This window comes from Salmo salar, chromosome ssa09, assembly GCF_905237065.1.
Source record: "Salmo salar chromosome ssa09, Ssal_v3.1, whole genome shotgun sequence".
NCBI lineage: Eukaryota > Metazoa > Chordata > Actinopteri > Salmoniformes > Salmonidae > Salmo > Salmo salar.
Genome location: NC_059450.1, coordinates 63,599,276 through 63,616,742, shown reverse-complemented (window position 1 = coordinate 63,616,742; position 17,467 = coordinate 63,599,276). Strand labels below are relative to the sequence as shown.

The 17,467-nt window shown below is 44.2% G+C and overlaps 1 protein-coding gene across 5 annotated transcripts in view; it reads right to left on the bottom strand.

Annotated features, from left to right (window-relative positions):
• The window catches only part of LOC106611591 (E3 ubiquitin-protein ligase RNF130), an 81,691-nt gene that overhangs the window by 2,675 nt on the left and 61,549 nt on the right, over window positions 1-17,467 (bottom strand). For 2 of the 5 annotated variants that reach the window (XR_006771037.1, XR_006771038.1), the window contains exons 5-10: window positions 17,274-17,345; window positions 11,105-11,187; window positions 5,121-5,217; window positions 4,192-4,414; window positions 2,040-2,133; window positions 1,049-1,278 (exon numbers count right to left, since the gene is read on the bottom strand). Coding sequence is in view for 3 of the 5 variants with exons in the window: in XM_014211972.2 (XP_014067447.1) it covers window positions 2,312-2,376; window positions 4,192-4,414; window positions 5,121-5,217; window positions 11,105-11,187; window positions 17,274-17,345 (540 nt within the window). In the remaining 2 variants the exon portion in view is untranslated. Of the gene's footprint in view, window positions 1-1,048; window positions 1,279-2,039; window positions 2,377-4,191; window positions 4,415-5,120; window positions 5,218-11,104; window positions 11,188-17,273; window positions 17,346-17,467 lie in introns of those variants that run through there. The other 3 variants (XM_014211969.2, XM_014211971.2, XM_014211972.2) reach the window with 2 other exon arrangements.

Here is a 17,467-nt window from a genome sequence, read left to right as displayed (position 1 = left end):
AAACTGCTATACAACCTCAAGCCAAAATAGTTATACATGGAAGATCACACGGACCATCTTTTGAATCATAGTAATCATCAAAATCATTGATACCTCAATAAGATCTAAGCAGTGTTAGGTAAAGGTTTGTGGCCTGACGATTCTGATGTGTGAGGTTAGACATGTAATGTAATATCTAAGAAATAGTGCCATCTACTGGGGATAGTATTGCATTACTGCCAAATATACAATAAGTGGACAAAACATTAGGAGCACCTGCTCTTTCTGTGACACAGACTGACCAGGTGAAAGCCATGATCCCTTATTGATATCATGTGTTCAATCCACTTCAACCAGTGTATATAAAGGGGAGGAGACAGGTTATAGAATGATTTTCAAGCCTTGAGACAATTGAGACATTGATTGTGTATGTGTGCCATTCAAAGGGTGAGAATGGGCAAGACAAAATATTTAAGTGTCTTTGAACGGGGGTATGGTAGTAGGTGCCAGGCACACCGGTATGAGTGTGTCAAACTGTAACACTGCTGGGTTTTTCACACTCAACAGTTTCCTATGAGTATCAAGAATGGTCCACCACCCAAAGGACAATCAGCCAATTTGTCACAACTGTGGGAAGCATTGGAGTCAACATGGCCAGCATCCCTGTGGAATACTTTCGACACCTTGTAGAGTCCATGCCCTGAGGAATTGAGAATGTTCTGAGGGTAAAAGGGGGTGCAACTTAATATTAAGTTGTTCATGATGTTTTGTCACGGATGAGCACAGAAGAACATTCAACTTACTGTAGGGAGGTGTGTGTGTGTGTGTGTGTGTGTGTTGTGTGTCATTCAATAAATATAGTAACATATGCACACACACAACTTAGTTTTTGTGAAATTTCCGGACTTTTTGGAGTAAAAATGTTTGACCATTAAAAATCCTATTTTCCCTAACCCTTCAGCTTAATAGCATTGTAACAAATTCAAGACCTGAAAAATGTCAGGACATTCGGGTGAAATGTTAGGAAATTGTGGTCCTGATAATGTATGAAAACAAATACAACACTTACATTCACATAACAAGTCAAAAGGAGGGATCCACAGTGGTTTAATGTCTCAAAGCGCTTTGCCCTATTACAACAACAAAATTACTAACAATACAGAAAAGTACAGTAGTACAAGCTTACAAATACAATACAGAAATATATGGCACAAGAAGGCAACATTGCAACGAGGCTCCGGCAGAGAAAGGGTCTAAGAGGGGCAACCACGTGATCGTCTTTACTCCTCCCACTCCAGGCTGGAAGAGAAGGAAGAGGAAATGAATGACATTTAGAAAATAAGGTTGCAGAAGAAAGAAACAGCATGCAAGCAGGATCAGAGAAGGGAATTGTAATTGATCTGAACATAAAAAATACTTTTCTCTTGCGTAAGGCACTTAGCTCTAACACTTTAGATTTTTTTGGAGTAGAGGGGATGGATGGAGGCTGTGGCTTCCGTAAATGGTTGTTCTGATCTAGTGCTACTTTATTGGGCAATATAATGAAACACTACTCACACTGTCTCCGTTAATTGATGTGCAAACATGCACAATCCAATATTATCTTACTTTTTTTTACTCCATCCGCAAATGTATCAGATACATGCCAGTACCCATGTCAACTGTACTTGACTTCAGTACAAATATACACTATGCTACAATTGTGCTGTTATAGTATTTCGATTTATGTTAGCTGCGATCAAAAGTTTAGTAAATTAATGGGACGCTACCACATTTGCCACATCTGAATAATAGTCTCAGATTGTTTTGCATCTGTCTGGACTGTATTCAAACTCCATTGTCTTGGCAATGGTTCAAAGTAGTCAGAGTTGAGCCAATTTCAGATATCCACAAATCCAGGAGGATAGGCCTGGATTCTGGCTTAGTTAACAGGAAATTAAATAGACAACAATATTTTGTGACAAAACCATCAGGACTATATGAAACCAAATCTTGAATGAAAGTACAATTGAATCCAGTAGTAGAAAGATTTAACTATGGAAGTGGATGGTGGTACTCACTCAGGGCTGGAGAAGCTGGCAGTGGCCTTGATGATCATATAGAACAATGTGAGAGCGCTGAGAAGGCCGAAGCTGGCGATTATAAACCACTCCTCTGTCAATAAAAGGAAAGGAGGGGGGGTTGTCACTGCAGCCCACCATGCAATGGGTTAAAAACCGACGAGTCCCCACAGGAAAACACAAAAGATCTTTCCTCTCTTTGAAAACCAATGTGAAGTGGAAAAGTCAGGAGGATGAAGAGACGAGAAGATGAAGAAAGATGGGGCGTGTCCTTAAGATCCAGAGGAGAGCGACAGAGGAGAGAGGCAGGATGAGCTCGAAGACAGGAGATAAAGACCTGGAAGCACGGGCATAGTTTAAAGACAGAGTGTTATGCACACACAGGCAAATGTGCACATACACAGACAGACACATACGCATGACCTCCAACGCACCCACACACACACACAAAAGCAAAAATTGCACGCACACATGCACCCACACGGCACACAGCAACTGCGACAGAAAGAGAAACAGAGGTGTATGTAGGCCTACAGTACATGTATCTATACAATGCATATACACAGAGTATACCAAACATTAGGAACACCTTCCTAATATTGAGCTGCACCCCCCCTTTTGCCCTCAGAACAGCCTCAATTTGTCAGGGCATGGACTCTACAAGGTGTCGAAAGCGTTCCACAGGGATGCTGGCCCATGTTTACTCCAAAATTTCCCACAGTTGTGTCAAGTTGGCTGGATGTCCTTTGGGTTGTGGACCATTCTTGATACACACGGGAAACTGTTGAGCGTGAAAAACCCAGCAGCGTTGCAGTTCTTGACACAAACCAATGCACCTGGCACCTACTACCATAACCCCCCCCCAAAAGGCACTTAAATATTTTGTCTTTCCCAATCACCCTCTGAATGGCACACATACACAGTCTCAATTGTATCAAGGCTTAAAAATCATTCTTTAACCTGTCATCCTACTCATCTACACTGATTGAAGTGGATGTAGCTAGTGAAATCAATAAGGGATCACAATGTTTCGTATACTCAGTGTACAGTACTAATGTAAAGGCAGTGGAACTGTACACGTTGAAAGAAGGAAATTGAGTTACATTATCAAACAGCATAAATTGGGTGGATTTAGGAAATAATGACTGATTCATTTATGGAAGTAGGCCTATCTTGAAACAGGTTTATGTACTAAGAGTTATATAAGAACTCACCCACTCTATTACTCAGATTTTGAACTATTCACACTGATTAGCTGTGTTGTATGCATTACTGAATTACAATTACTAGCTTTAAGTGAAAGGAGAGTATACAAGTAGTTGACGTAATAACTGCAGTGAATGTTCTTATTTTTTTGCGGCAGTGCTGTGAAAATAAATTTTTCCACTTCATAAATAGTTATGCACAGTAAAACAGAGTGGAGTGTAACATTTGTTTTGGTAGGGGATTGGTACATTACAGAATGGCTTTTTGCCAGTTGTGCTTTTAGCCTTCTCGTGGTTGGGGTTAGGATCAGGGTGGGATAGGGATTATGGATTATACAGACAGTGGCAACGGGATTCAGGGGGGGTGTGTGACCTACAAGAGACAAGTCTCTGGGGCTGTGTGTGTGTGTGTGTGTGGTGTGTGTGTGTGTGTGTGTCAAAAGAGGGGATGAAGAGTGGTACGGAGAGGGCAGGGAGGGATTTAGGATATATATTGTGTGTGTGTGTGTGTGTGTCAAGTCAATTTACCAAAGGTTTGCAGCTCCAGTAAATATTTTGCTACTCTAGTTATTCAGTTTAAAAAGTCTGTTTTGCCTTCACTAATTATTTAAATGGCATAACCGGAGACATTTTATTTAGTCAAGGTTAATTCCTTCACTTAGTGTTTGAACTGAAAAGACGGAGCTTGCATTCTGATATGCCAGGATAAAATAAAATTGTGAGACACTTTTAGACACTTTTGTTGGGTGCGTGGGTCACAGAGTGTGCCTGAACTCGAAAGGTTGAGAAGGAGAGAGAATTAAACAAAAAAGAGAGAATTTCTGTTCTATTGTGTTCCAATTTTATAACACTGAATGTAACCTTTCATATCAATAAAGTCACTTGAAATAAAATTCAAATCTAAGTTTAAGACAAGAAACTGTGTGTCTGAGGCGTAAGCTGCTTACTGGTGACGGCGATGTTGATCTCTCCGGTGCGGGGGGTGAGTTCTCCGCTCTCGGATTGGATCTGGGGTCCGGTACCGAGGGGGCCTCGTTGCAGAGGCTCCAGGCTGATGGATGTCTCACTGGACAGGTCTACCAAGGCCGTCCGCTGGCTGGCCATCGTCTGGCTGCGCCCTATCCTGTGGTCCATGTCAAAACCAGCGTTGTCCACGCACGGCAGGTTGGGCTAAAGGGGGAGAAGTAGTAAAAACACAGGGGTTAGGGGAATGTTATGGCTAGTGGTTGAAGTCCAATTTGTGTCATATTAACTCTTGCCAATGTTAGCTCACGCTAGAAAGAATAGAGGCATGACACGTTTTTGTAACACAACTCGATATTTTGATTACTGACCCCGATTTTGACTCTGACCTTAACCATAACTTCTGAGCAAGTATCTCTTGTAGCAGCTCATCAGATCTAATGATACCACTTTAGTCTGTTCTGGTATGACTCTAATTTCTGGTGTCCGAGTGATAGTTCCATAACCTGCCAGCAGGGGGCATACTAGGGCTATCTATACATGAGGTCATACACAGCTGGCATAAACCGAGGGTTACGCAATCGCCTGGATAAACATCTGTCACAATGACCGGGAGCAGTATGTGAAGGGCAATCTGGGGCAATCACATCTTAATCTACAAAACAACACATGCAGTTTAATAGACTGTGAAAGAGTTTGTTGTATTCTACAGTTAATCAACATAAACATGTGAAATTGAGACATGTTTACAGAATATCTTCTAAGGCCATCTTTTTCCTCTCATTATTTGGGTCAAGAGTAGCGTGTGATCAGGCCAGAAAAAAAAGGGCTGAGGACAAACCGGTACTGGCATACTAACTTTAACACATTTCCACTGATAAGGCATTAAGACATTGACTAGACTAATACTCACCATGATACCCAGAGCTTTGAGGATGTTCAGCTTACACATGGGGCAGGTACAGTGCTCGTTCAGCCAGGGGTCCACACACAGCTTATGGAAGACATGTCTGTGCAGAGAGCGAGACAGAAACAAAGAACACGGTTGAAGAGCAAGAGGGCCACCTCCACAAACAAGCCCCCAAATGGCCGACACGGGGCTCTTCAAAATCCGCTTCGGTCCTCTTTTCCCCCCTTTACATCCTGCGACCGGACAATGACTGCTCTGTTTGAGCCGGCTAGGAGGGCCTGTTGTGTCTTTAACGGCAGCAGAAAGTTTGTGGAAAAAGGAAACGAGTCACGCTTTATAGACACAGTGGTCATTGTGGGGCAACTTAGACACAAAATAGACATTGTGTGTCTTATGACACAAGGCGGCCATTGTGGATATAAGAGAAACATCCTTTTTTTAAACTAATGGTCTGTTCCCTATTATGAAATAAAGGTGGACGGCCAGTTTCACTGCACTTCAAAAGGACCATTACGACCACATTCACGGTAGCTTCTCCTGTCTACCTGAACTCCTTAATGCCTTTATTAAAAGGCATGGTACTCAAACCATTTCAACGTTAAATGTCCTTATGTTGAGCATCCATAAAACAATACAAGGCCCCATTATTGCTAAAGAACAATTCCTTAAGTGCGAGTAAAAACAACGCATAATAGAAAATACTCCTAAGGACAAACATAAAAGTGCAACGGTTGATTCTGCTAAGTGCCTGTCTAACATAGCCTGGCATTTCCTGGGCATGGAGTGTAAAGTGCTGTTCCTTATCAAAGCCTCTTACAGTGGGGGCACCCGGCCTCTAGCACTGCTTTATTGGCTTTCAAGGCAGGCACAGAAAACAAGGGCTTTATACATTAATGAGGAGTCTGTTTACCATACAATGGCTTGGGGAGAAAGTCGTGTGCAGTCTGAAGCAGAGCTGCAAGAGAGGGACTTCTGGATAAGCCATGAGTGTAGTCAGACTCGGATAAGAGCTTGTGTTTCAGCTTGTTTGTTTCACAGTTTAAATGTGTGTGCCACAGGAGGTTGGTGGCAGCTTCATTGGGGAGGACGGACTCGTGGTAATGGCTGGAGCAGAATGAGTGGAACGGTATCAAATACACCAAACACATGGTTTCCATGTGTTTGATGCCATTCCATTTAGTTGGTTCCAGCCATTATTGTGAGGCGTCCTCCCCTCAGCAGTCTGTGTGCGTGACTGTAACGAGTGTTGGTATCGGTCTGTGTATGCTATATGTGAGAAACTACAGTCAGGGTAGGGAGAGATTGCGCTCAGAGTATTTGCCAGTATCCCAAATGGCACCCTATTCCCTATGTAGTGCACTAAATAAAGAAAAAGTAGTGCACTACATAGGGAGTAGGGTGCCATTTGGGATGCACACTTTCTTGGAGCAGAGAAAAAATTTACCGGTCAGACAGACGGGTTATTAGATACCATACCAGATGGCATCACGATAAAAAAATGCAACTTACCAACCAGAATAAATTATGTTTGTTTTTCCTGTCTTGGTTGGTATGTTTGGTTTATCCGAATGGCATCTGTTATGACATCTAATATGTTTGCCTGCCTGCCTGCCTGTATATCTGTCTACCTTTCTGTCTGTCTGCCTGCCTGCATATCTGTATACCTTTCTGTCTGTCTGTCTGTCTGCCTGCCTGCCTGTATATCTGTCTACCTTTCTGTCTGACTGCCTGCATGTAAAGTTGAAGTTGGAAGTTTACATACACTAAGTTGACTGTGCCTTTAAAAAGCTTGGAAAAATCCAGAAAATGATGTCATGGCTTTAGAAGCTTCTGATAGGCTAATTGACATCATTTGAGTCAATTGGAGGTATACCTGTGGTCGCATTTCAAGGCCTACCTTCAAACTCAGTGCCTCTTTGCTTGACATCATAGGAAAATAAAAATAAATCAGCCAAGACCTCAGAAAAACTATTGTAGACCTCCACAAGTCTGGTTCATTCTTGGGAGCAATTTCCATAACGCCTGAAGGTACCACGTTCATCTGTACAAACAATAGTATGCAAGTATAAACACCATGGGACCACGCAACCGTCATACCTCTCAGGAAGGAGACGCGTTCTGTCTCCTAGAGATGAACGTACTTTGGTGCGAAAAGTGCAAATCAATCCCAGAACAACAGCAAAGGACCTTGTGAAGATGCTGGAGTAAACAGCTACAAAAGTATCTATATCCACAGTAAAACGAGTCCTATGTCGACATAACCTGAAAGGCCGCTCAGCAAGGAAGAAGCCACTGCTCCAAAACCGCCATAAAAAAGCCAGACTACGGTTTGCAACTGCACATTGGGCCAAAGATCATACTTTCTGGAGAAATGCCCTCTGGTCTGATGAAACAAAAATAGAACTGTTTGGCCATAATGACCATGGTTATGTTTGGAGGAAAAAGGGGGAGGCTTGCAAGCCGAAGAACACTCATGTAAACCAAAGTTTCCATAAGAACACCATCCCAACCGTGAAGCACGGGGGTGGCAGCATTATGTTGTGGGGGGTGCTTTGCTCCAGGAGGGACTGGTGCATTTCACAAAATAGATGGCATCATGAGGTAGGAAAATTATGTGGATATATTGAAGCAACATCTCAAGACATCAGTCAGGAAGTTAAAGCTTCATGGCAAATGGGTCTTCCAAATGGACAATGACCCCAAGCATACTTCCAAAGTTGTGGCAAAATGGCTTAAGGTCAACAAAGTCAAGGTATTGCAGTGGCCATCACAAAGCCCTGTCCTCAATACTATAGAAAACTTGTGGGCAGAACTGAAAAAGTGTGTGCAAGCAAGGAGGCCTACAAACCTGACTCAGTTACAGCAGCTCTGTCAGGAGGAATGGGCTAAAATTCACCCAACTTATTGTGGAAAGCTTGTGGAAGGCTACCCAAAACGTTTGTCCCAAATTAAACAATTTAATGGAAATGCTACCAAATACTAATTGAGTGTATGTAAACTTCTGACTCACTGGGAATGTGATGAAAGAAATAAAAGCTGAAATAAATCATTCTCTCTTATTATTCTGACATTTCACATTCTTAAAATAAAGTGGTGATCCTAACTGACCTAAAGCAGGGAATTTTCACTAGGATTAAATGTCAGGAATTGTGAAAAACTGAGTTTAAATGTATTTGGCTTAGGTATGTAAACTTCCGACTTCAACTGTATATCTGTCTCCCTTTCTGCCTGTCTGCCGACCTGTCCTTAAAAATCCCCATTAGTTCCTGCCAAGGCAGCAGCTACTCTTCCTGGGGATTATTAGGGATTATGTTGGTGCTATGGTTTGAGAACTGAAATACTGGTGGTTGTTGTTACTGCATATCCTTGGATATCCTGCAATAATTGGCTGTTGAGACTGTTCTGTATCTGTCTACCAGCCTGCCTGTCAGTCCATCTAAATATGACCAGAAAAACTTCCCTCCATTGACAACACACTGTCCTATAGACTGATATTAAATGTACAGAGACACAAATTGAGTGGCCGTCAAGTATACTCCCATTACTTCAATGCATTTAGTTATTGATTGGGGATAGCAGTGTGTACTTAAGGGAGGCCCCAATGGGGTTGGTGTTCAGAGATACTGAATGCTGACAGAGAAGGACGCAAAATGCACACACATGACAAGGACTGATAACTCAATTCTACATAAACAGCCCGATTGTCGCCACTCCTTCTCTCGCTCCCTCGCCCTTGTTCACTCATTTGTCCTCATTTCATCCCTCTCCCTCCCTCTCTGTTCTCTCTCCTCCAAGTCCGTGTGAATAAACCATGTGTTTGCCATCGGATCAAGTCTTAGTTTATGGCTCCTCTACTAAACTACAAGTACTGAGGTTACCCAGAAAAACTACTAGCGCATTCTTGGTATCATTGCAGTGTGACACACACACAGGTAGCGATGAAGGGCAGAAACCAAGGGTACATTTACCTTTGAACCACTAACATGACCAGTCAATCGCACACGTTACTCTAAATCTGTAATTAGCCTACCCATGGATTGTGGACAAAAATGAGCTCTTTAGTTAGCCTACCTCTGTGTCTATTACCTAAATAAACGATAGCAGGTTTTGAGGCCAGATAATTCTAACTTTTCAATTTCCTTTAAACGCTAGCTAGCGATTTTGAAACTTCTGTGAGGACATACGTGAAGAAGACTCGCCCCTTTCAGCCTCATAAGAAGGACCTGTGTCCTTCACTTCCCCTTCTCACAGCAATCTGAGTGCTCCTCTTTGACAGAGACTGGATAAGCAGGATGGATGGAGAGCATTAATGGCGATTGGCCAGTTCGGTCCTGGACTGTGTTTACATTTCTGATATCTGATCTGTACTGAGCTGGTCTGTTCTGGACTGAAGAAGGGGGTATGTCGTCCTTGCGTCAGTTGGGCCAAATGAAACACAGCCCCAATGCAATTATGCAGAGATTGGCCGGACGATTCTGCTGCTACTCAAGACCAAGGGTGCATCTCCAAAGTCTAGGAGAACTTTGGAGATGCATCTGCAGAGACAGGATAGGTGAAAGCAATGTGGTCGGATGCCTACTGGGAATCGTCTTTCACCTGTCCGGTTCTTTCACATCAGTGCAGATGAAAGAGAGGAGGCAAGTAGAGGAACACTCTCTGGATGTGCCATGTTCTGACCGAATGATTGATATGTCTTGACATGTCTTCAGAAGGACACCTTGGGACCAGCAGTGTCAAATCCCTTAGTCCAGTTTCTTAGTTCTCTCCGCAAGGGCCAGAGAGGACACGGCAGATGGCGCAGGGAGGAGTGTGTGTATACGAGACAGAGAAAGGCAGTGCCCGCGCCTGCGTGATTATGAGCCTAAGTGTGTGTGTGCACGTAGCAGAGTGTGTGTGTGCGTCGGAGGAGGACGTTTAAGTACGTGTGTGTTAGTGCGGGGGGGGGGTTGATGATGGTGCTGGATGCGCCTGGAGGTCATTTGGCAGCGCTGGGTCTAAATATAGCCGGAGAGAGCTTGCAGGGGTTACGACTCACAGCGAGACCCGACGGCCTTGATAGCAGAGCGTCTGCATTTCCAAAACAGACCAGACTCCATTTAGCCAGAGCTCCTCCCGCTTGCCCTCCCTCCCCCTCCTTTTTCCTGGCAAGAGCTTAAATGTCAACTCTGACAGACATTACATTTTCCACTTCCTTTGTAAACCTTAGTGATCCACTAAACCAACACATGCTCTATGTGTCCTACAACTGATCCTAAATCAGATCCAAATCGTCAAACCAGAGGTGATTGACAGGTAGTAAAAATTGGATTTTATGGATTATACATTTTTCACCTGACCTGCACACATACAGTATTTAATTTTCGCTCGTCCTGTTTTCATATTCCTGTGGCGTTATGTATAAATATATGTGCAAATGACCTACGGCTAAATTGTGGTGGGGCGTGTCTCTGGTCTAGCCTGATGTGCGTCAGTACATTCGTCCCACTGAGCAGAGCTGCAGGAAAGGTGTGTGACGGATGAGTGTGGTGATTACCTCAGACAGGAGGAGAGATGTCAGGGACGGGTAGAAACGCACGTCACAGGAGGGAGGGAGGGAGGGAAGGAGAGGAGGAGGAAAGTAGAGGAGGGGGGAGGGGATGTAAGTGGATGGTGTGACATTGAGAACGAGTGGATGGCGGACATGTTGCATTCCAAATCCGAGTGAGTGTCTGTTGCGTGTAAGAGGGGCAAGGACTGTGTCAGGCTGTCAGCTAAAACTCCTGGCTTAGGATGTATATACTGTAGGTACTAGGACAGACACACACAGTCTTGTACAACTAACCTTGTGGGGAAACAAAATTCAGTCTCATTAAAGATCCTATTTTCCTTAACCCCTAACCACAAAACCCCTAGAAATAGCATTCAACAAAATGTTGCCAAAAATGTTTGCTATTCTGGTGGGGACTCCTCCTCCTCCCCCCCACCCAACAATCCCCACATGCACTCACTTGCAGGGCAGGATGCGGACCACGTCGTTGAGCTGGTAACCCTCGATGCACACAGCGCAGTGGTTGAAGTCTGGGTCTGTCTCCTGCAGCACAGGAGACAAACAGTACAGTCAGTGTTAGATAGCCACAATTAACAGGAAGTCATCAACTACAGAGGGAGTGAATGAACAGTGACAATGAAACAAATACTTCACTTTTGACCATTCATATTCAATATCAACCTGGTTATAAATAGCTGTTTTGTGCAACAGGCCGAGGTGGAAACGGTGCCAAACATGGTCAGTGTCTGACGTGTCTGTGACTAACTGCCCTGGCATGCCCATCAGTCAGGGTAATGCTTAAGCATGACATGGGAGGAAAAGAGGGAGAGAGAGAGGGGAGGAGTGGCTGGTAAGTGAGAGAGAAGAAGAAGAGAGAAAGAGGTGTGAAAGGGGTGGAGAGGTAGAGAGAGATCGCGTGAAAGACAGTGACAGACAGGGGGATGACACTAAAAACATGACAAGAGAGGTATAGAGAGCCAAGGAAGAGAGGGAGGATGGTGTGATTGCTGCCATCGTTCTTTGAATCTAAGAGAGTCTGACAGGGAGGGCATGGAGAAAGCGAGAGAGAGCGAGGTGGGCGAAGCGAGAGAAAAAAAGTGTGATAAAGAAAGAGAGAAAAATAGAAACAGTGTGATATAGTGTGATGAAAGAGAGAGAGAGAGAGCACGTGATAGATGGAGGGAGAGAGTGTGAGGGAGGGGGGAGAGAGAGAACAGAGTGTGATAGAGAATGAGAGAAAGAGAGAATCAATGCCATATTATTTATGGAGTGTGGCTATCTGTCTCTACTGACAGAGGAGAAGCCGCCACAGAGGCACAAGGACATACCAGCGCCCAGCCCAGCCTGGTCGGGGACTGAATTATCCCGAGCAAGCAGGGAGGGGCTGATCGATATGACAGGAGCAGGGCTCTGAGAGAACACAGACCCCGCTGTCTGCTATCTCTCCAGTCATACCTGGGAACACTAGCCTAGTCCGACATGCATGTGCTTTAGATAGCTCCACTGACTGTGTACAATGGTGGCCCCATACGACCATACAATTGCATGGCAATAATAGTCAGAGGAGTTGGCTTAAGCCCATATAGATGTGGGACCAGGCAATGTAAAATACTGATAATAATAACAATAATGTATGTGTTTAGCTGAGATTTTTATCCAAAGTGACTTATAGTTATCGAGTATGTAAGGCCCCTGCAGAAATCAAATTGCCAACTTAACTTTGTTCCAACAAACCAAGCCATCAGAACTGGCCATGCTGTTGGCAAAATTGGATGCGCAGTACTTCTGAGTATTCGAGTATTGATAAAGTCTGATAGCTTGTGTAGAACAGAAAATGATCTGTACCAGGTTGCCATGCAGAGATCAATATAGAGAACAAAACAGAGTTGTGAGGCCCATCTGACCTAGTGGGGCTGGCTGCTGTAAATGGCCGCCTGATTAAATATGAATGCTGTCGTCTACAGCGACTGCTGGCACAGAATGAGGCCAAGGCACACAGCACAGACCAGGGCATATAACCGTTGAGTAAATGTCACACTAAATATCTGGGTGCGCCATTTCTAAAAAGAGAGAGATTTTTTTTTTTTTACTTTCCGCATGCTATACATGCGCATGTTTCCCGTTATAAATCATAACTTCGTAAACTGTGCATATTGTGAACGAGCATTATAATTCCACCTGGAAAACGCCCATCAATTACCTTTTATGGTGAAAATAACGCCTTTATTTGCGGTTTGATTTGGAACTTTTGGATTTAGGCCACAGCAGTTTCTAAAAGAAAGAGCCATGACAAATTAGATCAGATATTCTTGGAAGTGGTGCCAGAATGTTTTGCAGTGACTCAGACTTTCACTGTAGTATTCAGCAAAGGACAGTGACTATTTCTGAAATAAATAAACTATGAAAAATTGTTGTGGAGTTTGCAGAACATTTTATTTAACAATGTTTTGCATCAACTTTTACCCCCAACCTAAATATGCTCGCTGCCCGCAAATTCTGAAACGTTGTCTTGGTCTACTTGAGACATTTGAAATTACAAGGTGAACTGTCTGTTCTACCGTTATCTTAATGTAGCCAACATTATAACCGCAATCCGGATTATAATGAGCGAAACAGGCCTACTTGAAATAAGTTATCTATTTAGTACTGTGAAGTAGGCCTAATTAAATGACACATCTGACATTTGTTTAGGCTACTTTGGGAGTGTGAAACCATCACAGTCGGAAAACGTGAGGAACTTATTTTGCAATGAGTATGCAAATAAAATAAATCAGGAAATAGAGTCCTAACGGCATATTATTGTAGTTTGTTGTTATATTTTTAACTTTTTTATGAAAAGGCATGTAATCTTATCTCCCATTTGCACAAAATACCACTTGCCTGCTTGCAATGCAATACTTCAACCACCATAAATTGTGCACACGCATGGTCTAAAGTTTGCTCGAAGTTACGTGCACTCTCTCTTAAAGTAACATTTTTTTATAAATGTCAACTTCTGTGTGAAAAGTGGTTCAGGAACGTTTTGGGGTATATTCTGTACATATGCAGAGTTTAAAAATGAGGCCCCAGTCCCTGTGTGAAATCGGCCTCTGCTAAAATAAAGCAGATCTGTGTCACTAACGGCAGATTTTCAAGATGTCAGAATCTGAGACTTCTAGGGCCCAGGGATGACAGGGGTTGTAGAAGAGCAGAGATCATAGAGTTACTCACCACAAGTCGATTTGCACTATGAGACACAACGGATGTTTTATCTTTCGGTTACGGATGTGATGGAATAGCCCCTGATGTGGCCTGAACGTGTCCTATGTGGACTGTGATTAATGGCTTACGGAGCTGACCAGTGCACTATTGAACGTGACCAGCGTCGGCATTGACGGAGTTGACACGGGCCTGTCCCAGTGCCTGGCAAAATAGGTGACGGCACTGACCTTTTAATGTTGGCACTGGTCTTTTAAATCAATTGATCAATAGCTTGGCCCTTTTGAGTTGGACAGTGATGTTGTTGTTCCTGAACAGATAGCGGACGACAGGTCCATGAAGGAAATGTCCCTCTGGCTGTGCAGTAATGTTTAATTAAACTAATGACCTTCATAGCTGTAACAACAGACCTCCATAGCAGCCGCAATATAGCAGTGAGTGCTGCTACATGCAGGTCTGATACACAGTAGAAGTTATGTCTCAATTGGTTGGGGTATGTTGCTCGTAACTCCAAAGTTACTGCTTTGATTCCCGCATGGGTCCACAAACAGTGAACTTATGTGTTTGCTGTAATGACCGTATAAAGGTTGTGTCAATAAGGAAAGGGCAGCTAGGCTAGAATGCCTCGTATTGTGTCTGGACAGTATCACGTATAATCTCCTTATCTCTCGACTGCAGATCTCGCAAGCAGTCCTCGCAAATGGCCAGGCAAGATCTCTCCATTACGTGCTCTTACGTCCAAACCATGCCCGTGCTTGATGGCTTAACATAACCCCTTGTCCAGAGAGACGTCGTGGCCTGATAAACTGGCAGGTTATTTGTGACCGGTGACACTGTAGCCCGTTTTCATCTCCGTCATCACCGTAACAGGCTGTATTTTCTACCAAGGGCCTTGGCCCCTTAGTGCCTGCCGGTAATCTCCAACTCCTAGTCGTCCCCCCCCCCCCCCTTCTCTTCCTCCTTCCCTTCCTCAATATCCAGCCTTGACATCCGGCTCAGTGCGGTCAATCACTCCCGGCAGACTTCCTCCTGATGGAAGGTTTCAATTTCTGCAGCGCACTCCAAGGCCCATGGTTAATTCATGGCCAGAGACCTGTCTCACCCTTGACGAGGGCTCAGAGGTGAGAAGGGAAGAGGCTGGACGGAGGGGACCAACACTCTCCCACAACGCCCAACATTCTCCTCCATGCCCCGTCAGCCCTGACGCTTGTCTTCACTTGAGACATTCTAAGGATCTCCGTTACACATCAATAGCATTATACATTTTCAGTCAGATTCAGTTCCTGCATGTGTCAATGTGAGAAATACATCTGGTGTGCTCATAGGAGGATTTAGAAAGGATTTTAACCTTGGGTCTTTGTTTAGTTGTTCTGGTTACTCATGCTGACTACCAACCACATATTCTGGAATATTTTAATAATAAACACAAGCAGGTTTTGTATTGAACATTCACAAGAGCGGAAGATCCCTCAATCAATAAATCAATCCTCTCCCTTGACACGCATGGCTTTAGCCATTCTCTGCTTGTATTTTATAACCTACCCACCCCCACAACCCACGTCGGTGCTAAACGACATCCTTTAAGCTGATCCTTCAGCAGCCTGCCATCCTGCCCTATCATCCGTCCATACACTCATCAGTCACCTTTGATGACCTCATCCAGAGCTGTAAACCCTATGTGAGAGGCATAAATAAAGAAGAAAGCCTAATCCAATGATAAACGTCCCGGTGTCAGATGCTTCAGGGCCACAGACCCTGGAAGGACTTGATTAGTGAGAGAAACATGGCGGATGCCATATCACCAATGGCAAACCTGACACCAATCATTGGTTATGAAGGGAAGAAGACCCAAGAAAGGAAAGTATGGACGGGTATTGAGAGGAACATCTTAATCTGGACTAGCTACTGCATTCATCACCTCTTCCTAACATCAATTAGACAATGCTTGACCAAGGTCAGCTAAACTGGATCTTCTCCAGATCCGGAATGGAGCATGGTTCCCGCTGTGGACTATGTTGTTCTGTAGATCAGTTCTACTGTATTCGTATGGACAGGGGGTGACATTGACAAGCTCGTAACTAAGCTTAGGACCCTGGGACTGAACACCTCCCTCTGCAACTGGATCCTGGACTTCCTGGATGGACCAACCCATAGGTGGTGAGGGGAGGAAACATCACCAAGATGAACCTTAACACGGGGGCCCCCACAAGGTGTGTGCTTAGTCCCCTCCCATGACTGCGTGGTCACGCACGACTCCAACACCATCATCAAGTTTGCTGACGACACAACAGTTTTAGGCCTAATCACCGGCGACAATGAGACTAACAGGGAAGAGGTCAGTGACCTGGCAGTGTGGTGCCAGGATAACAACCTCTCCCTCGATGTCAGTAAAACCAAGGAGATGATTGTGGACTACAGGAAACCCGGGGGGTGAGCACGCCCCCCATCCACATCGACAGGGCTGCAGTGGAGTGGGTCGCAAGCTTCAAGTTCCTCGGTGTTCAAATCACTAACGACTTAAAATGGTCCACTCACGCGCACAGTCGTGAAGAAGGCGTGACAACACCTCGTCTCCCTCAGGAAGTTGAAAAGGTTTGGCAAGGACCCTCAAATCCTCAAAAAGTTATACGGCTACACCACTGAGAGCATCTTGACTCACAGCATCATTGCTTGGTATGGTAACAGCACCACCCTCGATCGCATGGCGCTACAGAGGGTGGTACGGACAGCCCAGTACATCACTGGAGCTGAGCTCCCTGCCATCCAGGACCTCTATATCAGGTGGTGTGAAAGGAAGGCCCAGAAAATCATTAGACTCCAGCCACCCAAGCCATAGACTGTTCTCCATGCTTCCGCATGGCAATTGGTACTGGTGCATCAAGTCTGACATCAACTGGCTCCGAAACAGCTTTCATCCCCATGTTCTCCATAGCTAACAGAATGGTTACATGGACTATCTGAGTTTACCCTTGTATTTTATTTCTCTATGCACACTAACAGGACTCTACACACTCACACTGTCATTCCAGCACACACACAACACGCACACAAATGTATACTGACTCTACACACATGCACATACAATCATCATACACGCTGCTGCTACTCTGTTTATCATATATCCTGATGCCTAGTCACCTTACCCCTATACATATCTGCCTCTATCACTCCGAATTCCCTGCATGCATATTGTAAATATGGTATTGAAGCTGACCCTGTATATAGCCTCTTACTTTCTCATGTTCTTCTTATTTCTTATTTGTTTTTCTCGTGTGTTTTTGTTCTACCTTATGTTATTTTTAGTGCTACATTGATATTCATGACTCCATTGTTGGGTTTGGAGCGTGGAAGAAAGGCATTTTACTGTATTTGTGCACGTGACATAAAAAAAAGTGAAACTTGAAACAAGAAAGCAGTGCTGGCAGGTGTACCTTGTCCCCTTTCTTCACCGTCCTGGTTGTCAGCTTCCCGATGGCTTTCTTAGCTGCATCTCCAAGTCGACGCTGACAGAGAAAGAGAGGGAGAAAGAGAAGTGGAGAGAGAGGAGGGAGAATATAAAGGTGAATATGGAGAGAAAATGTAGCCTGAAGGTTGAATTAACAAGAACAATTAAATATACCTTATT